The sequence below is a fragment of the Macrobrachium nipponense genome, chromosome 6 (genome assembly GCF_015104395.2).
Source record: "Macrobrachium nipponense isolate FS-2020 chromosome 6, ASM1510439v2, whole genome shotgun sequence".
NCBI classification, from domain to species: Eukaryota; Metazoa; Arthropoda; class Malacostraca; order Decapoda; family Palaemonidae; genus Macrobrachium; species Macrobrachium nipponense.
Genome location: NC_061108.1, coordinates 71807025 through 71834915, shown reverse-complemented (window position 1 = coordinate 71834915; position 27891 = coordinate 71807025). Strand labels below are relative to the sequence as shown.

At 38.9% G+C, this 27891-nt stretch overlaps 2 protein-coding genes across 7 annotated transcripts in view; both read right to left on the bottom strand.

The window, feature by feature from the left end:
- LOC135216688 (uncharacterized) overlaps window positions 1-16283 on the bottom strand; it is a 437763-nt gene extending 421480 nt beyond the window's left edge. The window contains exon 1 of one of the 2 annotated variants that reach the window (XM_064252100.1): window positions 16151-16283. The gene's annotated coding sequence lies outside the window, so the exon portion shown is untranslated. Of the gene's footprint in view, window positions 1-7648; window positions 7889-16150 lie in introns of those variants that run through there. The other variant, XM_064252099.1, reaches the window with a different exon arrangement.
- The window catches only part of LOC135216687 (zinc finger homeobox protein 3-like), a 248570-nt gene continuing 230337 nt past the window's right edge, over window positions 9659-27891 (bottom strand). For 2 of the 5 annotated variants that reach the window (XM_064252095.1, XM_064252093.1), the window contains exon 3: window positions 9659-19665. In XM_064252095.1, the coding sequence (XP_064108165.1) occupies window positions 13649-19665 (6017 nt within the window). In that variant the 3' untranslated portion in view covers window positions 9659-13648. The remainder of the gene's footprint in view (window positions 19666-27891) is intronic. The other 3 variants (XM_064252096.1, XM_064252097.1, XM_064252098.1) reach the window with 3 other exon arrangements.

Sequence of the window (27891 nt, the reverse complement as noted above, 5' to 3'; positions counted from 1 at the left end):
TGAACAAGCAATATTGTTGATAACCTATATGAAACAAAATTTGCTACCCAAACACACACACACACACACACGCGAGAGAGAGAGAGAGAGAGAGAGAGAGAGAGAGAGAGAGAGAGAGAGAGCGCTACATACCCAGAAGCCTTTAAATAATTAGATTTTACAGTCATGTCTCGAAACTAGTTCGTTTCGCTTTTCTTCGTTGAAATTCCACAACAAGAGGTCAATGCGACCTAACAATTCATAATGTAAATGATTCCACTAGAACATACTGCCAAAATTGTGAGAATCGTGCTCCTCTCAAATCAGGCATATGTCAAGGTAAACGAAAATTAGCCCACATCTCAGAGTGTAACTAATAATGCATGTTTTGGAACGTCTGCAAGATTTCTTTGTTATTCGTCAAATTTCCATAGAAAATTCACGTGTAGGAAAAAGCCTTTCTTAGAACAGAGGAACACTTGCTCTATTGTAGTTGCCTTTAAGTCCAAATCCTAGAAATAGTCGAATTATTTGTGCGTGATCATTACCCTTTAAATCATGTCGAACGTTTAGCTCGCATAATAAGTCATCAACAAAAGGGGGTGATGGCGGTAAGAAGGGGAATGAGGTGGAAGCCGCAAGTAGGAGGAGGGAGGGTAGCAGACTTGAGGAGGGGGATGGGGGAGTGGTTCAAGGAAGTATAAGGAGTATGGTGGGAAAGGAGATGAGACCATGGACGTTATGTACCCAGGGCAAATAATGGTTGCTAAAAACCGCTTTCCTTTCCCCTCGTGTTCCCTCGTTTATCGAATTTCCCCTCACGGGATCTTGGCTGCTTCCTCTTTTCCTCTTCTAATATTCTCGAAAAAATGCTCCTCCGTTTGTCCAGATGACGAGAACTAGAGAGAAACCTGACGACCATCATCTCTTTGGAGAAAGACTGAGGAGAATGTTAGGTCACTCGGCTTTTCTAAATTCACGAGAATGATGTCAAGAATAATGGGGCGTGGAAAGAATGGTGTTGGGCTGAAGGACGTGGATGGGATTGCTGCTGTGGAGGTTGGGTGTGAGGACCAGGTAAGTGTCTCAGAGGTAAGTCCATTTACGAAAGCGGATGGAAAATGAAGATAACAGTAAACCAGTATTGCACTTGGGAAGTTTAAATCGAAATGATTCTCTTCATAATGAATGGTCAAAACGTACTAGAGCAAATTAAACTATTGGCGAATAATTTACATCACAAGAATTCAACCAGAGGTTCTAGCTCGAAATGAAGAGATGAAAATATCAGTTGAATATTATATAACACATTCTTTCAAATCAGATCATGCATCAATTGCTCAAGATTTCTTGCTAGAGCACGCTCACGGAATATGACCTTAAACGTCATTCAAAACAAAGAGTTTTACATATAAACTAAAGAAAAACTTATAAAATCTCCCAAAACAAAATTTAATCAAGGAAAATTTCCAAATAACAAAATCCAGTTCCCACACTATCAAGAAAAACTGCAAGAGAGAAATCTCTCTTAAGCTACATAAAATGAATGGCACAGAGGGAACTTATATTTTGTGCTTCACGATCAAGGATGTTGTCCGCTCTTCAGGCGAAAAATAACTGTATACAAGAAAAAATGATAGTACATGGCTTTACTCATCCTAAATAACAGCAACTTAATATTTTCTCTTAGGGTTCAAGTTTCCAGGTTAGTTTTTCCAGTGTCAGCGACATAATCACTTTTCATAATTTTGAAAAAGAACAAATTCTTATATTCAACTTTCTTCAGTGACTATTTCTGTTTATTTGATCTTGCGTAGCCACAAGATTGAATTAGGACCCTTCCAACCAGGCTAAACTCTATTATCAACCATTTCGCAGAAAAATAGTGCTGGCCTAATTCTCTCTCTCTCTCTCTCTCTCTCAGAAATCTTTACCTCCCTCAAGTATACTCGCATATGCACATCTAAACTATTATTACAAAATTCAACAATTAACAACAATTGTCTTATTGTTTCTAAATAACTTCATTAAATCACCCACAGGAGTAAAGTATAATAACAGAAGATATACTAAATTCCTCTTTGTGAATTCTGACCGTGGGTCTTGGTATTCAGAATTAAAATTCAGAACAGCTGACTAGGTTTTTTTTTCTTCCTATTTTCTATTTTACCTAGGGAGTGGGGGATTCTAAAGGCCTTCTCGAATAACAACATCTGAAGCCTGCTTATTTCAAGCAAAATCATATCATATATACCATGATGATAAAGCGAAAACAGAAGGAGAGAGTAGTGTACCCAGCTCTTGAGTATACCATTAATATAGGCAAAAGGATCTTCAACCTTATATTTCTTGATAAATCACATAGAAATCTGACTATGAGTAAACATCACCTAAATCCTAAACATTTTTGGTCCTAATTTATGAATTAATTGTATGAACTGAATATAAGCAACAAATGGAGACAATAGTAAAGGTGTATTGTAGGCTTGCTATGGAAAGCCTTTTCATTCATATTGTTCCAATGGTCCCTGAATCATTATTAAATGCAGTTTATAAAGGAACTATACGAGTTACAAGGTTAATGGACGCTGAAATTAATGAAGTATATACTTCATTCATAGGCTTTCGAGTAAACTCGATATTTGATGCCAAGATACATGACTTCTAAGAATAATCTTTCCATCATAAGAGATTGTTGTCTTCAACAAGGCGGAGGCTAATTTTTTACGTGGATGGGAGTACGAGACACTCCAAGGTCCTGCTCATTGCCGTGGAACCAGATGTTAATCCAAATCATAAACTTTGCAGCATGGTTAGGGTTCTGACTGAGCTCATAGTAGCAGCATTTCACGATCATTTATATGATTCCAGCTTTCACATTAACTCATACAAGTACAAAAACAGACCGTCAAAGATTCTGTTCATATAAGAATAACTTCATAATTACCAATGTTAGAATTACGAATCAAATCCGTCTCTTGACGTAGCAGCAACCATATCTGTCACCATGACAACTTCCCACATTAAAGTACTATTGTTACTGATTTTTCTTTTTCTTGTTCTTCCTAGGACTTGGGTCTTGAATAAGAGAAGTTGCAATAAATTAGTTACTAACTTAAAACAACAGGACCTGATGATGGTAGAACAAAAGTCTCAAAGCACCACAAATGTTACTGAAATGACTGGCCCCGACCGCAAGACGAAAAAAGGCAAACACTTTTGAGTCCGGTAAAAAGCAACGAGTGGACGGTGTCAATATAGTGTATGTTGAGTCGAATTCTAGCGATTCTGGGCCTGGAGGATTCGCACTGACCAATCATTAAAATTCTATCGGAACATCGCTTGATTTTTCCTTTGAGTCAACATCCTTTTAAACGTAAGGCCAAGATTGCATCAGCATTCCTAACACAATCTCTACTTAAAACGCCTTTCCTAACCGAACACTGAAAATCCTTTAAATTTCCTTTGCTGTGAATATGAGTAGAAATGTTAAATAAGACAAATCTACGAAAAAACTACAAGAGTCATCCATACTTTAAGTGACTGTTAAACTGTTTGTTTGTTTGTTTGCATGGTGTTTTTGCGTTGCATGGAACCAGTAGTTATTCAGCAACGGGACCAACGGCTTTACGTGACTTCCGAACCATGTCGAAAGTGAACTTCTATCACCAGAAATACACATCTCTCACACCTCAATGGAGTGCCCGAGACTCGAACTCGCGGCCACCGAGATGGCAGAACAAGACCTTACCGATCACGCCACTGAGGCGCCATACTTTAAGTGAACCTTGATGAATACACACACACAAAAAAAAGCATTAACAGGTGCACAATTTTATTTCCACAAAAAGCATTAACATGTACTCACTTTTGTTTAATACATGTACACACTTTTGTTTAAGAGTTTATGATCCGCCCTTTCTACCAAGTAAACTAAACACACAAGGAAAATAATATCTCAGTTCAAATATTCCTTCATCGGGGATGAGAGAGAGAGAGAGAGAGAGAGAGAGAGAGAGAGAGAGAGAGAGAGAGAGAGAGAGAATTCCATCCATATTTTCCCTACATCTTAAGCAACCATTTTCTGCTATGTCCAACTCCTGGAGCCGCTTCAGCGATTGAGTTACTTCGACGTTGAAATAAGATTACTTTCCATGTTTTAGTAATGCGCCGAGATGTGTCTCGACCAATTTCATTTACAATCAGATCTCTTTAATGCGAACCTCGTTTACTTGTCCATCGGTAGCCGAGATCGAAGACAACGCCACGTGGATAAATACACGATAGCAACTGTTATTTCTTTTTAAACGCTAAATGATTATAAACGATAAATGCTTCGAAGACTTAAAGCGAAGAAAAAGATGTCTTGGGTTAGCGGAGTTGGGTTTTATCTCATTAGTCGGTCTTGCAGAATCGTACGCGCTGCCTTCAGTTTTATGCGCGAAATATTCTGGTTTTCAATTACACTGCTGTGAACGAAACGGAAGAGAATTTCAAATTCTTTGAATTTTCCTCCGATTTATTTCACTGATAAGACTAGAGGACAATTCCCTGCTGTGTTTTCAATAAAATATTTTACAAACTAAGAAGTTAAAAATATACATGTCACATGAAAGCCTATTTGTTATACAAAATAAGTTTTTGTTATACCAATACATAAGCATTCGTATATGAGCGAAATAATTGGGTCTTGAGCGCCGGAAGAAATCTGCGGCAGAGAGAGAGAGAGAGAGAGAGAGAGAGAGAGGTTGTGTGATCTGCCCGACGGACTGCAACCACCGTCCCCCAACCGACCCAAATCCCCCGATACCCTCTCCTACCGCCACTAACTTGCGCTCCGCTGGCAACTGCCTTACCCCTACGGGTGAAGCCATCGTTAACCAGTCCTTTCGTATATATAATATAGATATTATATTTAGAGATATATATGTATATATATATTATGTATATATATTAATATATACATATATATATGTATATGATGTATATATATAACCATGATATATATAATAGTATATATATAATATATATATATATATATGATATATATATATATATAATATATATTAAATATATATATATATATATATATATTATATATAGTATATATATATGATATATATATATTTATATATATATATAGCTATATATATATATATTATATTATATATATATATATAATTTAATTTATATAATTAAATTTTTTTACAACGGCATGTGTAATCTATGTACAATGAAGATTAAATCTATTGCTAAAGTGTGAATCTATATGAGAATTCAGTTCGTTGAGGGCCTTCTCTATCTTTAACTAGTCACTCATTTCCAAAGAAAAGGAATGGTCCTCACATGTGACCAGTCATTACCATGCTCTTAAACATTCACGGGCGCACACACAAGAAACATTTAGTAAGACTAAGTAACATTTAAAGCAGAAATGAGAGCCGAAAATGGTGTTAAAATTGGGTTAATCTGAAGAAGAATATGGCCCCCAATTAGAGGAGGATGGGCAAGGAAGAAGGAACGCGAGGGATGACAAGAGAAAAACATGTGCAACTTTGAAATAATGGTTCGACTATAAATAAAAAAATAAATGCCAATAAAATGAGAAGAGTGAGTTCGAATCTCACTACCTTGGGCATGCTTTGCACATAAATTAACTTAATATTGTACATGAACATAGAGAGAGAGAGAGAGAGAGAGAGAGAGAGAGAGAGAGAGAGAGAGAGAGAGAGAGAGAGAGAGCAAATCCAAGGTGTTGTTTATTGTTTCAATGATGGCTGCCCGGTAGAGGTATCGACATTTTCATTATATGGTGGATTTTAATTTCGACAAATTATTTCAATAGCACTGATCTCACTCACAACGGCCACCAATGAAAATTAGCCGCATTTACAGCTTTGATCAACAGCTAGCTTTTAAAAAGCGCTCATACTGTATTCCCCAGATAGAGATGAACATCCGTTTTGGGAAACGCCTTTCAGTAGATCAGTAAATACAGAAGACAACCAACTTCTGTCTTCACAAACAAAAAACTTAGCTTCTAGTGAATGCTGTTGTCTTGGCTGTTTGTATGAACTGCCAATACACAAACAGAATTTATATAAGCATACATAATTATATTATATAAGCTAAATTTCCCCAATTTAAATAGACACACGTCATGGGAGAGAGAGAGAGAGAGAGAGAGAGAGAGAGAGAGAGAGAGAGAGAGAGAGAGAGAGAGAGAGAGAGAGAGAGAGGCAGGAGACTTACACTATGTTAACAAGTCTCTCATTTAGTGTTTTAAGTTATTGGCAACTTCCTTTATGATTAATCGTTCTTTGTTCGTTTAATCCACTAATGTCAAATATAAATATCAATGTATCTATCGTCCACTGCTGCGATGCATATAACGACCTGCAATTGCCACGTGCTCGGACTTGAGCTGACTAATTTTGTAAGCTTCGTGTAGTTAAACATGAATAAATCCAATAACTGTTCCTCCATTTTTGCCTTATGAGCGGGGATTTCATCCAGTTCATTCATTGCGTTGTAACTAGAATGAGAATAGCGCGCTTGCGTGTACAACGCATTACGTGCGTCTGCTTTTTGAATGACTAACGAAAGCTCCACATTCAACTGGTTGTGCTACCACATAACTCTAACAATATACCCTAATTATTGAGCATATCATACACACTATCTAACAACACAGTACGGCAGCAGTTGATAAAATTTAACTAGCAAGGGCGGAAACGTCCTCATTTAGGACTTCCTAAAATGTTGCTACCATGGTGGCAAACGATTAACATTACTTATCTGTAGCAAACATGATACAACGTATAATTGGCCATCCAACTTTTTAAATAAGGCCACTAAACACAAAGATAACATTGAGCCCTTCCTAGCCTTAAAATTCATACACGCTTCCTCTCTAATGAGTGGTTCCATGCCACATTCTCTGTCAACAACGTGAGTAACTAGCCAAGCTCAAGGAGTTTTCTACGTTCCTCACTTGCAACTTGCCCGCCTATAATAACAATTTTATAAATTGGCTGATTATTATTTATGACGAAGGCCCAATTCGTTCTTTCCCACCTACCTCTGTTTTGGTGCATGTTACCACTTTCCTTTAAGTGTTTTCGAATAGGTATTGATTAATTGCATCAAGTACGGACTAGTACTGTACGGCTTTATTTGCCATCGACAGCCTCAAAACACCGTGTTTACAAACATGCCACATTCATTAAAGAATTCCTTAAAGAATAGTTTGTATTTTTCGTTTAACAATCTATAAGCCGATTTATGGATGTAGACACTTATAAAGCTGAAATTGTAATATAAATTTACCCCTATGGAACTTATGTGAACTACGAAGACAAGACATGATGCAATACTCTAGTAATAAGGCTGAATAAATCCGGAATAAACACACACACACACACACCACACACCAGCAGTGAAGGAAAACACAGGTGCCGACTAACGGGGTGACCTTTCCTGACAAAGATTTTAAAGTGGAAACTGGAATCGACTATTAGACCAAGTAGCCTTATACTACATTAAAATGATATTATCTAACAAAAAACGTACGAAATAGTCGCCCTTTGCCCTCGCCTAATTTTGTCTATCGTTTCGGTACGACCACTGATCAACTCTCCATTCATTATATACAAACACTTTATACTACCTTGAAATCAGTCGTGCATCCATGGTTCGCAGATCGCGGTTCCTAGGATCGTTTTTCCCGATTTCAAGCGCTGATCACTTCCCTGTAAACACACCAATAGCTGAAGTTGAACTCGTGCAGCGAAGCTCAAACAATTCAGAACCGACGAGTCAACGCGACACATCCACACTCCAAGAGAAACAAGTGGCGAAATGGACTGAACTTCGACGAGCGGCGAAATAACCTTCGAAACAATGGATTTGACGTTTGAAAACATCGACGGGTATTTACAAACTGGATCAGTCATTGTTCTCGACTGTCATGTAGTTCAACGCTCGTGACCACACTGAGACAAACCGATTAACAATACGCTACACTCGGCTCCGTTCACGGTGTTTTTACGTTTAAAGTATTTCCTATTATTTTACGTTTTTCTATTTGTTTTTGTTGAGCAGTTTTAATTTCTCAAAGTGATCACGATTATCAACTGCCACTACATTAGTGCATTATTGAGATTAATTCGCTGACAAAATGACAGTCTTATCAGAAGGCGAGAAAGACGACTGCTTCTCACAGAGATGAATGAAAATGAGCCAAAAAGATATTAATACAATGCTAAAGAAACAACGATAACGCAAGGCAGAAAGGGACTTTGGTAGGCCAGCGGATCCAACCCCCGCCCGACATGTTTGTGCATTAGCTATTTGAAGCGTGTCCGCCAAGCAACACCATCACCTTTGTTTCTGTCATTAATGCTTGATAGGATATCACCGTCACATTACAAAGTCGAAACTGTTATACAGGAAGATACCCGCCTTCGCGGTTAGGTAAAGAAACATGCAATGACCGACCTGGTATACAATAAATTTGTCTTTTTATATAAAACAATGGATCACTGGAAATTACTACTAGATTCACAAAAGAAAATCGTCCAAAGAGGGAAAATAAGTTATTCTGAATGTGTTGAAAACAAAAGTAAGGGAAGAAACATTTATTGCAGTGACTGTAAAAAAAATTATAAAATAAAATAAAATAAATAAAAAATACAGGTTCAAAAGCAAGGGAAGTGCACAGTATTCTTTAAAATATCAAGGTATTTGTGGTAACTGAGGCAAATGAACAAAAGAAAACGAAACAAAAATTATACTCAACCTCTGCTTCAGCGCTGAATCGGCATTGGGATCCCTAGGACTTCCATGGTTTGAAGATGATTTTCAATTTTATGTTCATATATATATATATATATATATATATATATATATATATATATATATATATATATATAATTTGCAGCTTTGTTGGTTGCTATTATCATATGAATATGCTTTTTCAGTATGTCATTAAATCTCTGCAGATTTGTGTTCAGTGAATTCTTGAAGCATCCCATATTTCTTTAACTTGGATAAATTTGAGAATCATTTCGCTACTTCATTTCATTTATAAGTAGGTCATTTTTTTAGTGTCTTCACTGACAACTATGATGCTACTTATCATCTTTGATAAAATTTTGTAAATTTTGGCACAACATAATTGTTTCATCGAAATGAAATAACCATCCAGCTCGTTAATTCTCATTATTTTTAATTGCTCTTATATTTAGTCTTGCTTTAAATTTGATGATTTGTCCAATAAGGAAAAGACTTTTGCCAGTGCTGTATAGAAGCTGAACAGACTAAACTGAATATCTTAAAAAAGCGTGTATATTTGAAAACTTTTTTATTTATACATATTTTAGACTATTCCATTCAAAAGTAGTTTACGAGACCAATCTACTTAATTCAAAAGTAAATTTTAAATCATCCATCCCAACCAGAGAGAGAGAGAGAGAGAGAGAGAGAGAGAGAGAGAGGGGGGAAGGAAAAATTTTGAAATAAGGAAAAATGACTATTGTGGATGCAACGCCTGTGCTTGTTCTCAGCTTTCAACTTCCATGCAGCACCGACGGCTTTATTTGTAGATCCGTTGTATCAACGATACCGTTTTCTATGCAATTTTCCTTAACTTAAATTGAAGAATTAGAAAAAAAACTTGTTATTTACTTTCGAGGTTTATTTTTATCACTAGTTTCCCACATACGTACAGGAAATGATCAGAATGTTGCTAACTCAGTAATATACAACAAAACACAACTGTCTCTTTTTTTAAACTAAATTATATATGAATAAAATATAATACAAAAGAGGAAAGAATGAAGACAATGGAAACAAAATAAATTTACAACAGAAAAGTATATACTTTGACCGGTTTCAGGTATGGGCTGTACAGTAAGCACAACAGACATTGGGACTTAGCTTAGAGGTGTGGTCATAAAAATAATAATAATTATTTTAATAATAATAATAATAATTATAATGATATTTTACAACATAACACAATGGCATCTCCCTGCTAGCAAGAAGATGCCATAACTATTTACAACATAATATAACACATATAAATACCAAAAGCTAGTAAATACCATCATCTTTTTATCTTTTTTCTGTTTATAGTGGACAAAGTCAGATTGATGTGGCTGATAAAATGATTACAACAATTATTATTAATGTAAAAATATAAGGAACACTCACATATACGGCAATATTGAGACAATCTCCACCTCGGCGAGAGCCAGACAATCCTAACTTTACGGTTACTTCATTATTATTATTACTATCATTATATCAGTACTAACAGTATTTCAGATATTCACATTCAAATAGGAACTTTGCGATTCATTTCAGTTATATAAATAATTTTTCTTCCAAAAAAGCGAGGAACCGTTGTTTCATGATATAGTCAACTCCAGTTTAAAAAGGAAAAAAATAAAAAAAAACACCGACCCAACAAAATGACTCATTCACAGGGAAAACGAAAGAGAACATGAATGATAGTATTAACCTTCAGATGCCTTCTTGGTCCTACAAAGGACAAGGCATAACAAGTAGCCTTTATGTGTTTCCCGGCTACAAGCAACAAAAATGAACTGGTTTTACTTAAAGAAAATCACTGTAACAATTTGAATGAAATTCGACCCAAGACAGGTAACTGGCCAACTTCGAGTCCGACGCGTAAGGTGGCATTTGCCATATGATGCAATTCTCACAACCGCCTTATTTGCAGATCAAGAAAATGGCCATTTACAACAGAACAAATTGAAGCATAGTATCCGAAACTGCCGAAAAAGCACCAATTCTCTATTGTTCTACTGTAGTAAGGTATGATCTCTTATATATTAAAAGCTGTCAAGCACCAACAGCCCACACTTAAACGTGGGTTCTGAACCACAGTGACACAACAGGACAAAATAATGCAAAAGAATGACTCGCAGAGCAAACCATGAAAACTTCGTTCGTACGTGGATCTTGAAAGGTTTTTCATATATATGTAAAAAATTCTTCGTTAGTTTCGGACACGATGCTGCAAATTGTTACTACATAATATTAAGACAACAAAACAAAAACTGCCACCCGATATCGATTGCTAGATTGATATATTCTTGAAGGAGTCATCCCTAAAAGAAAAAAAAGATAGCGACCCCTTTATAAGATTTTAGTAAAAAGCCAGTTTTAGCTGGAAGGAACTTCACGTGTTGACAGACGCGGGAGTAATACAAACATACAAACACACTTACACATACAGTTAAATGAGGTCGAATTAGCAATTTTTGGGGAAATATTTTATCTTACAACTTTTCTCCACCCTCCCGAACGTTCTTAGGACATAAGAACTTAGAAGCAGTATTACTATGGCCACGAAAAATTCTTTTCAAACCAACATACATGAAAAATAAAATGCTTATTGTATGATTGACAGTGGACCCAAAATTGCTAATTTGATCTCAAGGTCTTGCTTAGCCAGAGAGGTGCAAAGGCTGCCTTAGTACCGGCCACCCAAAAATGACGTAATGGTCCTTTTGATTTACTGTTAACTATAACCCTCATTAATAATTCTTTTTAAGGTTCCCAGTACTAAAGAAGTTCCCAGTCTCCCAATGGCTGTTTTCTTCGTTCGGCAAAATATGTGCGAGGTAGAGTGCGGGAGCTTCATGACCCAAGTTGTAATGTTCAAAGCTTTTCAAGCTTCACCACAAAGTCGATTTTCTTCATCTTAAATGTAGGTAAACGTGCAAGTGATACAGGCAAACAGGACATTTGTCCCTCACTTAAATTTCAATGTAGTACAAAACCTTGTGATAAAGTTATGGCAAGTACTGTATTCATTCTACATTTACTCCTCCTCCCACTGTAAGCTCTGAGGTCTCTTTACCGCAATTTCATATATGTATATACAGTATACATTCACTAGGCTCAGTGCGTATTTAGCATCACAAAAACACCAAAAAATGTTCCATTATATAATGATATAATTATAAATAAGCAAAGAACATTACAACCCAGTGTTTACAACTTATATTTGACGGTTAAAACACCTTACTCCCCATCTGGGAAAATGTACAATACATACAATTGCATGGGTACACCGAACGTCATTTTGTAGTTTGTATATTACATCTATTGTAAAGGTATAGAATGCATTATGATTACTGTAATTATTATACAGATCAAATTAATAAGCTTGAGTTATTACTATTTGTGATGTGAAATGCCGATGATAATCAATCAGGTCTGGTATTCCATGTATAATGTTATTCAATAGTGAGTTTTGAAAGCCTTCATATTTTTTTACACTTTAGTTGGGTCGGTTAGATGTGGAAGACTGGTGAGGAATCTATGGTCGAGTTTTGTTTGCTTACACTCGTGATTATCTGCTTTATAATCTCAGGAACCTGTTGCTTGTGGTAGATACAAAGAGATTCATACACCTTTGTGACTTAGATTCAAAGTTACACCAAGAGTACAGAGGCCTAAATGACTGGATACAAATACAGCGAGTCTTTCAGACATCACTTGTCATTAGAGTTTATATTTTATATTTATTTTCTCTTGCAGAAACTAAGAATCTGTCAATAAGATGAAAGAAAGTGGCGTCTAAAACTGTGAAAAGAAGGTTGCAAGCTATAGCCTAAGTATCATCTCTAAAAGCTGTACTAATTTAAATGCTATTTTTACAATTATTTGATATCAACTGCACTTTTATAAACAATTTTCAAATCAAAAAATTCTACTGATTGTTTTAGGCTTTTTTACACTAAATGATAATGAAAATAATAATTATACCTTCTGAAACACTGATCACGTGATTAGCATAAAAAGTGGTAGGAACATTAACTAGCAAGTTAGTGTACAGCGTATTATTATTAATATTATTAATTATGGTGCAAGACAATTTTTAAAGAGTACACTCAATTCATATGCTTTGATGCGAGGTATTGTTAGTGTTTCACCATTAATAGATTTTATACTCTATGATCTACCAACCTGATGCAGTTCTAGAGTCCTAGACCACTAGAGGATTACACAAAAATTACATAAAACCAGCTCTAGTGAAGATTTTAAGGCCTCAAACTTAAAAGTAAGGCCTGAACTCCGGAACTTTCGTAACTTTGTAAAAATGCCATCATAACATCAACACATTTAAGCTACAACTTCTCTCTCCACGAGTAAGTATCAGGTCTGTATTATTCTCACCCTTGACTGTGTCTTGGGTTTAACACATACACAGGAGTTGACAAATAGGAATCCAGACAAGCGAATGAACACAGGGGAGGGAGGGCTAGGCAGCAAGAGCAGCAGGCCGAACAAGCGTGAGCCTGCTAGGGAGGATAAAGCGTGACAGGGCCAACATGTATAATAAGGCTCTTTTCCCCAGCCAGGCATGCCTAGGATTCCGCTAGAGCTCACTTCCAAGCTACATATTAAAATTCATACACACTGATATTAACAACTGGCCTACGTGGAAAAGCCAGAGAAGTATTGTGAGCAGATGGAGTCAAAGTGGCGGTGGTACCCCTTGCAGGCCTGGCCGGGAGTGAGCAGGGTAGGGCAGGGTAGCAGCAACCGTGAGGGCGGCACTAGGTGGTGTGCAGGCTGGCAGGACGGGCCACGAGCAGGTGCAGGTAGTGATCACAGGGATGGGGGACCGCTACTCACCAGCGCCGGCCATCATGGCATGTTGAAGTAGTGGGTGGGGCGCCCCTTGCAGCCCCCCGAGACCCATCTGCTGGTACACCTGTTGAAGTAGCTGCAGGCGACTTACGTCATCATTGTTGTTGCTCCCACCTGGACCAACCTTCCTATCATCACTGGCAGTAATACCAACTGTAGCTGGAGGTGATCCAAGTGCCATTAACTGGGCCATTTGAAGCTGGTGTGCTAAGCCAGCTGCTGGTGTCAACGATGAGGGTGGTTTGTCAGAATCAGCTGACAATGAACTCAAACTACTGGTTAGACCAGCCACGTCACTCTCCTCTTTTACTTTTTCTAAAAACATTTTCATATTTTCGATATGTGAGCGTGTAAACAAATGGTCCTGCACAGAATACTTATGGCTGTACTTAAAATTACATACTTTGCACTCCTCAGGTGGCTTAGGACCTTCAGGCTCAGTGCCAAGCATTTTTTGTAAAGCCAGTTTGGCCTTCTTTTCTTTGGCCCTCGCATTTTGGAACCACACCTGCACCACACGCTTGGCTAACCCTATTTCCCTCCCTAGCAACTCACACTCTGCCATAGTTGGAGTCTTGTAATCACTGAACACACTCTTCATTATCTTAACCTGAATTGCTGACATCTGGGTTCGGAACCGCTTACTAGCTGAATGAGGTCCTCCTGGTCGAGCAGAACTAGTGGTAGAGGAGGCAGGTGAGGTGGGGTTACTTTCAGTATTATGTAGTGATAGGTCACCATCTTCTGGCTCTCCCACATCAAGCTGATAACATTCATCATCTGAGTGGTCTCCTAAATGGTCACTGGTATCTAATAAGGATGAATCAAACGCCAAAGGTCGCACCATCTCTAGGGGTCGCACCATCTCTAGGGGCTTACTGAGATCTAATGGGCTCTCACCTTCTCGCCGCACACCATCCGATGCTAGGTTGACATCATTTAGGTATCTCCGGATTGCTTCCTCATGGTACATGGCAATTGAATCTTCAGGAACTTCTGGGGATGAGAAGAAAGAAGAGGTCATGACTTGAGAAGCTTGAGTTGAAGAAGGAGTTGAAGACAGGCTGAAGTTCCCAACACCAGAATCTTCTACATCAGGCAGTGCATCAATATCCACATCTCCCTTAGAGTACTGATCGGCGTGCTTAGTAGAAAGGTGCGATTCAAGAGCAGATTTTACTTTAAAGATAGCAGGACAGAAGGGGCATTTTTTATTAATGACTTGTGCATGAGCTCTAAACTGACCTTTTCTTTCTCTCGCTCGAGTGTTCTGGAACCAGACTTGGACGACCCTCTTCTTGAGACCCACTTCTTGAGCTATTGTTTCCAGCATCTTTCGCGAAGGATTTGCTTCCAACTGGTACTTTTGATAGAGGTAGTCAAGTTGCTCTGGGAGAATAGTAGTGCGCAGCCGTTTGTCCCGCTGACCTTCACTACTCCCCAAGACAACATCCTTTTCATCCTCACTTTCATCAGTCTTACGCTTTAGAGGTGAGGCAGGAGGTAGCAAGGGACTGGGCTGAGGTGGGGGTATTGCTGGAGGAATTTGATGCTGAGGTGGTGGCTGTGACTGCTGCTGTTGCTGCTGTATACTGGTAAAGGGAGAGTCTGCACCCTTATTCAAAAAGAGAGCTGGATTCATTAAATGCACAATCTGATGTTCTCGCCACTGTTCAAACCTATTAAAAACCAAACTACACTTATCACACTGGTATGTCTCAGTTGTAGATTTATTATCCATGCTACCAGACTGCTGTGATGACTCTGTAATGCTGGAATGATTAGAATTTTCATCATTATACAATGCTGCGGCTTGGGCAGCTGCTGCTTGTGCCTGTGCTGAACGCTTAGCATCTTCTTCCTTGAAGCAATGCGTCTTTTGATGTCTTATGAGCTCATAATACCGCTGGAAGACAAGCAAGCATTTTTTACACTGATAATTCAGACCAGGTGTTCTTGTAAATCTTCCTGCACCTTCATCATTGGGGTCAAGAGGTGGCTGGTTTTCATAAACTTTTCGTGCCTTCTGACGAGCATTTTGAAACCAAACCACAATAACACGAGGAGAAAGGTTGAGCAGCTTAGACAAATACTCCAGATCATCATCCTTGGGATAAGCATTATTTTCAAAAAACTCTTGTAGCACCTTAATCTGGTAGTCAGTGAAACGGGTGCGATTGGCTCTCTTGCCTGTTATAGAGCTGGAAGAGGTAGGGGTCTGGGGTGCTGATGGAAAGGACAAATGGGGTGGTGTGGGACTCACACCAGAGCTTGGAGGAATAAGGCCAGAACTAGGAACTGTGGGTGGTGTATGAGGCAGCTTGTGGGCCAGCATAGGATTGGTCTCGAGCTGAGAGGTAATGAGTGAAGTGAGGGAAAGCGACGTCTGAGGTGAAGCCAAGGATGTAAATGATGGTGTTGCTGGCAGTCCTATGGGTGATGATGAAGCAGATGAAACCAGTTGTGACCCACCACCCACCTGTGATGATGGTTGAGATGGATGTGGTGGTAGAAGTGGCTGTGGATTCAATTGTTCACGCTGTTCCCTCAGCTGATGCTCCCTTTGCTGATCCCTTTGCTGATGAAATAATTGCTGCTGGTTACTAGGGCCTAAAGACCCACCTACGCTATCCCCGTTCTTTTCTTGTACTCGGCTATTGTCTTGTGTAAAACTAGGAACTTTGTTGAGCGGGGACACAGCACTGGCATGGTCTAAATTAGGCTCCTCTTGCTCCTTTGAGATCTGATCAATACTTTTATCCTCTTCACGTGTAGAATTTAGGGCAACAATCTCTCGTGCTTCATCAGGATTAAGTGGCATTACCTTTGCCTCACCTGTCTTTTCATACTCCTCCAAGTTAAGTGTGGTGGACGGCGGAATGCTGAAATTGTATGGGGAGTCTTTACTGCGCTGTCGTTCCTTGAAAAGTGTATTTCTAAACCAATGTTTTATCACCTTTGGAGGCAGTCCACTTTGCTTTGCCATGTCATTTATTTGGTCCTCAGTAGGGGAATTGTTGATGTCAAAATGAGCTCTTAAAATTTTGAGTTGTTCATCTGTAATACGGGTTCGAGCTCTTTTCTGCTGTGCAGCAGCAGCAGCAGCGGCAGCAGCAGCATGTTGCTGTTGTTGCTGCATAAGCTGTTGTTGTTGCTTAAGAAAAATACAAGGGTCTCCCTGCAATCCTGAGGGCCCAGAGGTAGGTGAACTTTGTTGCTGCATGTTGCTAAAGGCTACAGGATCAAACATATGTGGTGGTAACATAGGCATAAGAGGTGGATGCAAGTTCATAGCAGCAAGTGGATTAAGTTGAAGGGGCAAACCTGCCAAGCCCAGACCAGCCATCATCATGGGATTGAACTGCATCTGTTGCATCTGAGCTGCTGTTAGGGCATTAAGTGCTGCTGCCATTTCTGCCATCTGTGGAGGTACATTCATACCCTGATCAGCAGCAGGTGAGACAGAAGGGGCGGTGGTGGAGGTGGGAGTTACACCAGGGGTTGGAGTTGTATGAGAGGTTGGTGTAGCCGCTGCGTCGCTCCTGCTCCCTGATTCGGCCTCTTTCTCTCTCTCATCTGAAGTTCCCTTCTCTCCCCCCTGGACAATCTCCGCATCTCGGCCTCGCTCGTCATCTGTAAGAGCAGAGGGTTCGCTACTAGAGGAGTGTCGACTAGTATTGTATTCTTTACGATATTCATCTGAGAATTTCTTAAGATAATCAAAAGGTACACATGACTTATGAATTTCTTCTAAATGGGCTTTTAATACCCATACACTAGAAAATTGCTTAGAACACTGAGGACATTTAGATTTGCTAAGTTCTGGTAAATTAGGATTAGATTTATATTTAGAGTCCTCACAATTCCCATCATCAGGGGATTTTGATTGATAAGGTTGTTGAGATTCAACATACTGAACTACTAGATCAAAGCCAAAGCTTTCTAATAAGTGCTTGTGTAGGCGTGAAGACTTTCTGAAAGGTACAGTGAATCTAGAGGTAGAGAGAGATTCTATGGAACATTCAGATGGAGAGAGAGAGCGGTCATGGGCCGGAGTCTGAGGCAAGTTAGCGGCGCTGGCTTGGCAGAGGGCTACCCATGCAGTATCCAGGGCAGCTGAGGCGTTACTGACGGAGTGGGGAAGGACGTTCAGTTGAGGAGGCAACAAACCACATAATACAGCATGTTGAGCTCCCTGTTCTGCAGTACTCCACACACCGCCACAGCGTCCACAGCTTCCCTGAGCACTGGTGCTGCTGGAGGGGGAAACATGGTGTGTTGTTGGAGGTGTGACTTGAGGTGTGGATGGGGAATGGATATTGTTAGGTTCATGAGACTGGGCTGGAGATGGTTGTGGTGTACTAGTAGGTATAGATGGATGGTCAGCTAATGTTCTTGGATCATGACTGGCTGTTGGTAAATAATCTGGGAGTCTGGCAGTGCGAGACTGGTGAAGCACAGAGCGTAGATGGATATCTAGGGTGGACTGCTGTGAATATGCCACACGGCACACATGACATCTGTATGGTTTATTCCCTTCCTCTTCCCCTAACCCAGACCCACTGATCCCAGGAAGTCCAGACTGGTTATCACCTAAGGGCATATTCCCACCCTCTAAAATCCCTGCTTCAGATTGTATATTACTACTGCTTGAAGAGCCTTTGAACTCCTTATCCTGCATTGCTTTTTTAAGCTTGTGTAAATGACTCACTGAATTATAATGAACAAGCAAAATATTCTTTTGGGTAAATGACTCTTTACATACATCACATTTATAAGGTCTATTGGGGTCTAAGTATTTCTCCATAGGATATGTAAGTTTCTCACCCCGTCTGTGTAGCAGTGTCTTCTGATGAACAGTGAGGTAACTCTGTCTGGTGAAAGCTACTCTACACCGATGACACTTATAGCGCCTTGCTGGATCACTATAATTGTCCAGTGCCATTGAGTCTGAGTTCAAATAATCCTCAATTGCTTGTTGATGAGGTGGTAGTGGTGGTTCCTCTATACGTGGCATTTCTTCTATTTCATCATCTTTATTTGACTCTCGTCGTAACAATGCCGTTGTGTTAGGATCAAGGACAGGACCAGCCCCTGCCCCTACAGGCGCTCCAACTATGGAGGCCTGAAACTGATGCTTCTCTTCTGCAGTTAATTCTGGGTGATCTGTACTGACATGCTTCTGCAGGGCTCCTAAGGAACGGAAATTACGATGACACAAAAGACACTTGGTTGCATCTCGTATTGCATGGTACTGTGCATGTAACTGCAATTTTTCTACAGTTTTAAAAGCAAGGGAACACTGCTGACATCGATATTTATATACATGACGCTCTGATACTGCAACTGATGGTCTAGGGGCTGCACCATGAATCTCTCTGAAGTGACTATGGAGAGCCTGAGCTGTAGGGAAATACTGATTGCAACCCTTTTTCCAACAGAGATAGCCAGGACCTCTTGGTGTTTCTGTAACTGGTAAATGACCCATTGCTGTTTGATGTGCTAATAAATCCTCTACACTGCCACATGCCACACCGCACACACCACATTCCTCCGGCTCCCGGCCCACGTTCCGCTCATCACTTCGCTTACCTGCACCACTTGACTGATTATCTTCGGTTTTAATATGTCGTTGTGAATGGTGTTCCTGAGATCTCGAGTGATGGTCTTGCTGCTGCTGCTGCTGCTGCTGGTGCTGGGAGTTATGATCTTCGTCGTCTTCATGTTTGGAGGCAGCAGCACTTAGCTTGACCAACAGCAGAAGTCGCTGCAGGCCGTCTGCATTAACAGAATGGACATTGATGGCATGCTTCTCGAGAGCATTCATATCAGGGCAAGCTTCTTCACACAAGGGGCATCTCAATCCTGCTTTCTTTTCGCCGCCGTGCTCCGCATCCACATGATGTTGCAAACCTGTCTCTGTATCACACGTGAAGTGGCAGAAGGGGCAAGCATGGACTTGATCCGGGGAACGCCCTTCCTCTTTGGTCTCTTCTGTGAGGATGAGAAGAAAACACAAGAACGCAGTCATTAGTATACAATTGTGACCATGTTTTATTACTAATTAAATTATTCTTAAGAATAACATAATCTATTTAAAAAAAAGAAAGAAAACAGCCTGATGTTGATTAAATCAAACAATGAAATAGGGAAAGCCAAGAAAACTACGGAAAAAGTACCCTGAAAAATTGAACGCATCAAAAATTAATAACATGGTTTTTGTATAGAAAAACACTACAAATCATTTCTACCGTTAAGAGATAGGTGTTACCTACATAAACAATCTACTGGACTGGCTAAGGAAAAATATTCTGTTGACACCACACTCATCTATATACTTCGAACTGTGTGCGTGACAAAATCATGAAACAAAAACTCTATTAACCTAGTGTAATTATAATAAAAGTAACAATACAAGAATAATAGAAGTTAAGGAATTTTTAAGAAGTAAAAATGAAATATTTTAAAAATGCAAGAGATTAACAAAAATGCTTATAATATTACAACAGACACAATATATTTACCTACAATGACACGCTTGCGCGCAATATTTTTTACTCTCATTATCATTCTTCAGCCGACTGATCTAATTCAGTGTTCATTTTTTCTTACAAATTAACAAAAGATACACGAATAAAACGTTAGATTTAGGATTCTATACAAATAACTTCGCATAACAAAAAAGCCGCAATTTTTCACAGATTCATATTATTATGCAGTATATTTTTTCTATTTTTCACTCCAAAAATCTTGCTTTAGGTAACATTTACTTGATTTTAAGAAATGATAAGTCCTCCCTTTTTGTATAAACAGAAATTCTGGCAATGTACCTTCCTTGTGTTTTCCCCAGGTTCAAAGTTCAAAGGCATCCCAAAAAATGGAAAATATGTAGGTGGAGATTTCCCCCGCAGTTCAGCCCCCGTCCCATCAATTCAAAAAACGGACTATTATTTCCACTGACGCCGAACAAGTAACTTCTAATGAATGAATCCGAGAAGTAATTTCCAATGACGCCGAGCAAGTAACTGATGAATGAATCCGAGGAGTAATTTCCAAAGACCCCGAGCAAGTAACTTGTAATGAATACGCCGAGAAGTAACTTCCAATGACGCCACCGAAGCACAAATGAGATCACGGCTGGGATGTCTTGCTGACCAAGACTAACGACCGACTGAGCGACAGAATATAACAAAGAGGCTTCGCTGTCTCTTCCTAAACCAGTTAATGATCTAAATGACATTAAGGCTACACAGCGTTCGGACCAGAGTTTAAGCTTAGTGTCCGGCCTCATTAGGGGAATAAGAGCCGAAGTCAAATCTCGCAGCGAACGCTCACAAACGCTCAAGTGTGCACAAAGGCACATATACAGAGATCACAAACGCATACATTCACACACACTCGCTCGCAGTCAAAGAACTGGAATGGCGAATCATTGAAACTTTAAATCATATTTTCCTACCTCTATATTTCTTCACAACCATACTATCAGAATGATACTTTAGAGTATTTGTTAGCCTCTCAAAATAAATATATACAAGCAAAACTGAGAAGAACAAAGATAAAAATCAAAGATAATAAAAAAATAGATGATGATCGGAAGTGAATGAAGGTGAAAAAAGATGAAACCAAATGCGAAACCGAGACTCTTCCTCGTGTTGACGTATGGCTTCTTGGACACTCCTGGGTGGGACCCAGGGCTGCTCATTGCCACCATCAATATGGATTCCGAACACTGACTACGGCGGTGGGAGGCCAGTGGACTGCAGTGCGAATATTGTTGATAATATTAATGGCTGACGAATGCTAATACCAACATTTGGAAATTAGGAAGAGTATTACACATGGGTCTGCTGATTATGCACAGTATAAAAAGCAACTACACTAACATAAAAAAATCGATTATATAACAGAATCAAAGATACATATAAATAAATAAAAAAAGTAATGATTAATCCCCAAATAGACAACGAAGCAGAAACACGTGTATAGGGATTTCAAAATTATTTCATTCTTATACGGATTCATTACCATGGTGAGTAGGAGTAAAGACAGGAAAGGCAAAGGTGGTGAGAGAGAGAGAGAGAGAGAGAGAGGAGAGCGAGAGAAAGAGAGAGAGAGAAAAGACGGCGAGAGAGAGAGGAGAGAGAGAGAGATAGAGAGAGAGAGATGAGAGGAGAGAAGAGACTGAGAGAGGAGAACGAGTAGGAGAGAAAAAGACGAGAGAGAGACGAGAGAGAGAGAGAGAGAGAGAGAGAGAGAGAGAGAGAGAGAGAGAGAGAGAGAATGGGGGTTGTTGCGCAACATCATCTTTAGGTATCAGGAACAGGGACAAATCTCTTGACAGTGCATGTAAGCAATACAATACTAAGAAAGTTTGAACACGACACCTGAGAGAGAGAGATCAACTGCTCTCTCAAAGGTGGCTGTATTTCGAATAAGAACAATGGTAATATATATATATATATATATATATATATATATATATATATATATATATATATATATACACGAAAGCAAACATAAGTAACAGTACTAATTTGCATAAAACGGCGGAGACATGGACGGAGAGGTGTTGGAAAAAAAAAAAAAAAAAAAAAATAGAGAAAAAACCCTGAGTGAGTGAGGCGCCACCATGGACGGCTCTGGCCAATTGTAATCATAAGGATATTAAGTGATATGTCCTTGGCACGTTTAATAGCTGTACATTTTAACCACACGATGCAGAATTAACTCCAAGGGGGTTTCTTTTGGGGGAGAATTATATGGGGAAGATTAGCTCGCTTCCTGTGCCCTGCTCACTCCATGACTAAGGAAAGTCTTGTGTAACTGAGTACATTCTTGAAACACGTCCAATCTGAGGACATTCACAAGACGTGAGCATCCTGTTGAAGGTATTTCCAGCGGTGTGAGTGTTCTGAGGTGTTAAGTGATACCAGAGGAAATGGAAAAGGAGCTGTCGATGAACCCATCTTCACGTCTAAATATAATAACCATGCACTGGTTTCACAAAGAAAAGAAACAACGAATTTCTCGTCACTACAATAACAAGATAAGTATATCTTAGTTTAACCAGACCGCTGACCTCATCAACAGCTCACCTAGGCTGGCCCGAAGATTTAGATATTTTTACTTGGCTAGGAACCAGCTGGTTACCTGGCAACGCGACCTACAGCTTCTTGTGGGATCCGAACCACATTACATCAAACAGAAATAAACTCCTCTAACTTCGCGCTGGCCGAGCCTAGATCGAACTTCGGACCACCCGATTGGTAGCCGACCGCGAAAACCACTCATCCAACGAGGAACTGCTACAATGACAAACCTCCCGAAGGATCATGAAGTGGACCCAAACACATCAGTCGATGAGCCAATACTGAAAATTTGCGTAACAAGATGCTCGCGGTTAAACACGCTGAAATATATGTAAATATGTAATTTCACCACACGAGAGAGAGAGAGAGAGAGAGAGAGAGAGAGAGAGAGAGAGAGAGAGAGAGAGAGCAACATATAATAATGTACAATTTCCAGATAATTAACCACTGATGAATGGAATTAGAAGAAAGAAGTACTGGGAAACATACAGCGGCCCCCAAAGAAGAATGAATAAAAACTTCAAGAAAGAAGCAAACAGAAGAGAGCGTTCAAACCACCACGCACGTACAAATACAAACGAACACGGCACATATGACGATCAACAGCCATAGCTATACGAGTAATGAAAACAACCTCAGCCACATAACATTCGCACGCAACATTCTACACATTTGCAACCCTAAGCATAAAAAATAACACGAACATCATTACGAGCAACAGCAGACGAAGCAAGAACCAAGGTTTAGCAGGAAAAGCAGGCAGGCAGCAGCAACGGCAACACAGCAGCAGCAGCAGCAGCAGGAGAAGCAGACAGTGCAAGGCGAGCGGCTAGTAATCTCACCTAATGAGTAGTAATGAGATCAAACTGGGGATGGCCCGCACCCTGCTAGCACAAGTATGAAAAATGAGCAGGAAAAAGAAACACAAGTTTGAGACTCTCTCCCCCTCTCTTCTTTACAAATATGCATTCAAACACAAATATATATATATATTATATTAATATAGATATATATATATATATAGATATGTATTATATATATGTGTGTGTGTATGTGTGTGTGAGTGTGTGTTATGTATGCTTATAATACACACACACACACACACATTATATATATATATATATATATATATATATATATATATATATATATATATATATATAAGAAATCGAAACAGCAAATATTTTAGTATTGCATCGCCATGTAACTTGTAACAACCCAAATCTGAAAAAAGTAATTATAATCATTACCCTTTTAATACAAAGCTTGACAGGCATCTAACTTGACAATGCTCGCTGTAAGCCGAAATGGCAGAATACTAAACATCACGGACAAATCAATGTACTCCAAAAAAATTAAAGTTCTAAATCGTATACAAAAAATTAGTCTTCAAAATACTGAGAAAAGAAACGTTGGAGTAAAACACTAATGGCGGCAGGAATATAAAAGGTAATAATGGCACCTCGGGAACTATTATTGTAATCACTTGGAAAACCATAACACAATAACCCATCGATGGGATAATTCTTTACTTTCGAAAATAAATTATGGTTACCGGGAAACCTGGGTTCATAATTACAACCCATGATCGACAGGTTTCTAACTGGGATAATATCAACAAACGCTAAGTACACAAACCACACTATAAGATACCGCCTTTACTTTCACGCCCGCAAAAAGTATAAAGGATATGTACTCCTTTCTAAACATATTTTTTATAATTATTGAGGTTAAAAAAAGATTTTCAGAGGATGCCAAAAATATGTCTTTCTACGAAAGCCAACACAAAACAAAATTAATAAGTAAGTGGACAGAAGTGAGAAACAACGTATACAGATATCAACGCACTAACGAGAATACTCAAACAAACAGACACACACCACACGATTATATGCGAACAAGTTTCCTTATAACACTGTACCATTAACAGAAAACCAATATGGAGCTGGGTATGATGCTCCCATACAATGAAAGAACACTATAGGTAAGAAGCAAATAATACCTACTTGTCGCTACCACCCTAACTTGAGAACCAATAAATAAATAAATAAATAAATAAATAAATAAATGAAACAGGGCCCTTTTTATTTAACACTGTGTTAAACTTGGGCAAAAGTTGACATTACCAATTTTGTCCACACATACAGCAAGCTTTATTGATTATATGATGCACGACGTAGGTGAAGAAAGCTGAAGTCTTGACTAATCACTTTATCAATAGAGAGAGAGAGAGAGAGAGAGAGAGAGAGAGAGAGAGAGAGAGAGAGAGAGAGAGAGAGAGACCTTCTGTTATTGTGTGTATTTCTGTTTAAGAGAATATGCTTCGGGCTAATTACCTTTTCGCCATGATTATTGCTTTAGCTCTCCTAAATGACTTGAGGCTTTGCTTTGATTACTTCCATTCATTTGGGCCTATGTTTGATCCTTACGACAGAGAAGCATAAGCATCAAATAAGGGGAGGCCCCGGGGTAGACAAAAACAAACCCTTAGCGCGGAAAACAATTGCCGATCAATGGCGGGAGGCACATAGAATCCGACACCTTTCTCATGCCCCTCATTCGGCTTTCAAACCACAAGGCAATCCTACTTGACAAAAACAATCAGACAACAGTTGCTCCGTCAGAATTGCGGTTGAAGGGGACAACATGCACAAATATTTTTCGTCTCTTCCAAGATATTGAAACTGGACCAACACCAAGAGCAGAGAGACAAAAACTACATCTTTTGACTTGAGTACAACTGTAATTCTAAATTATATATATATATATATATATATATATATATATATATATATATATATAGATATATATATATATATATATATATATATATAATGGAAATTGAAAAATTTCTAGAAAACGTCGAGCGAGAGGGAAAAACGCGAGATTGAGATTATCAAATCAAAGGCTACAGAAGCGAAAGAACAATCCGAACTTTAACAAAAGGGACAGAAAAAGAGACCGCAGAATAATCATGGCTAGAAAAAAAAAAATCCCTCCCATTTCGATGGACTGGCCGGCCATACAGATTTCCTTGCGGTATCTTGGTCTGGGTCACACATAATTAGACCGACCTTTAGACTACACGAAAATAAAAGACAGGAACAATTATCATGTGACATTTAGAAGTCTGGTTGAGACTACGACAATTGTAAATTAAATTACGACTTTATAGATTTTTTGTTCAATTACATGACCTATTAGGTGCTTTTACATCAACGACAATGGAAGCCGTCATAAGTTTCCGTAACAATTCGTTACCCTTTTAAGGTACTGAAGAAGAAGAAGAAGTAGTAGTAGTACTTGTAGTAGTAGTAACACGATGAAAATCTGAACAAAATATAAACTGAATGTGCTTTATGTGGAAGACACCATACCTTCCTTCTCTCAAGAGGGACGAATTCCCTTGAACTAAGGGTCTAAATGACTAAAAACTCTTCCAGATAATCACCGATGAATCACCACGCCCGCGCAGACAGCATTCGGCTTGAAACAAAAACAATAAAGGCTGAAATTTCTTTCAACTTTTTAACGCACTGCTTATCGTCACCGACATACTGGCCGTAATTACTTTTAAGTATTCAGCAGCTCATCAAAAGTTAAGTCTCATTTGAAAATTAAATGTTGGCGAGAGAGGAAAAGTAATTTGATAAAATTATGGTCGCGATTAACATGAATTTTCCATGATTAATGGCAACTATTTCAAACTCTAAGCGACTTCAGGATTTTCTTTTTTCTTTTTTGGCCATTGAACAATCTTCGGAGAGAGAGAGAGAGAGAGAGAGAGAGAGAGAGAGAGAGAGAGAGAGAGAGAGAGAGCAAAGAATGGAGGAAGGGGGTATCTGAACGTCTTGAAGAGAATTCACGCCGCTGTCTGACATCAACTAGAAAACATGAAGTACGATAATAACAAGGTAAAAATCACAACAATGATCAAAACAGGTATATATAAATAGCAATGAAAATAGAACAATGATAACCTCTACATATCAATAAAGTGATGAGAAATATTGACAATAACAAACATAAGAAGAAAATACCCGATGATCATGACAACAACCACACTGGCAACAATGACGCCAATAACAGCTGGGGAGAAAAGCCGGAAAAGGAAGGAGAGGAGAGAACGCTCAGATTAAAGAATAACAAGATAAGGTCGATTATCATTTCCAGGCACGATCGCTATCAAATTTACGAGACAACTGACTAAACTTCCAGGTTTAATCAAAGTAATTGGAGGTACCCGTTGTTGCCCACGCTTGTTCATAGACCATGTTGATGATGGTAACGATGATGATGATTTCCAGCGAGATTCAATTAAAGCGATCAATAGATTAAGGCCAGCAACTTTTAAATGTAAGAAACCGCTACACATTTACCCGTAATAACGTCCAACAGGCGCACTGACACTGCAATTAAGATTAGATTATCTTTACTGGGTTCGGTTAAGACAAAATACACCTAAAGCGGAGCTAGCACGGAGTGTTACTTGGCTGTTTAAGTTCAAGGTACGGGATCATTTCTTCAATTTTCATTTTAGACTTTCGCTCAAGACATAACATCAGTAGCTTGACGTCAAATGTCGTTCCTAATTTCGTACAGTTGTCCCAACCTGCAGTTTCGCCTTCAAATTAGACTTAACGACAGTAGGCTATACAATTGCGTATGTCTCTCGACAATTATCATATATGTAAAGTGCAACTGGAGACGCAGATATAGTGGCATATGCCTGAAGATGACACTGAATGCGCAAATCAAACTCAACTTCAATATGGCAACATTTTAACGATAATAATAATAATAATAATAATAATAATAAAATAATAATAATAATAATAATAATAATAATAATAATAATAATAATAATAATAAAGGAAACTAAAACCAAAAATTGAGATTAATGCATACAAAATTGTCCTACACGAACTAACACTGAAAACCACACTGCACAATGCCACATCACCAAAATCCCCTCAAAGAAGAGTAATGAGACACCAGTTCTGATAGGGACTATATGAATGGCTCTGTGTAGCTTATCACTGCGAATGATAACGGTCCCTAGATGCCTGATTATGCTCAGACATGTCTGGGCGAACAGAGTATGATCGGCTACGAACGCAATGGCGCG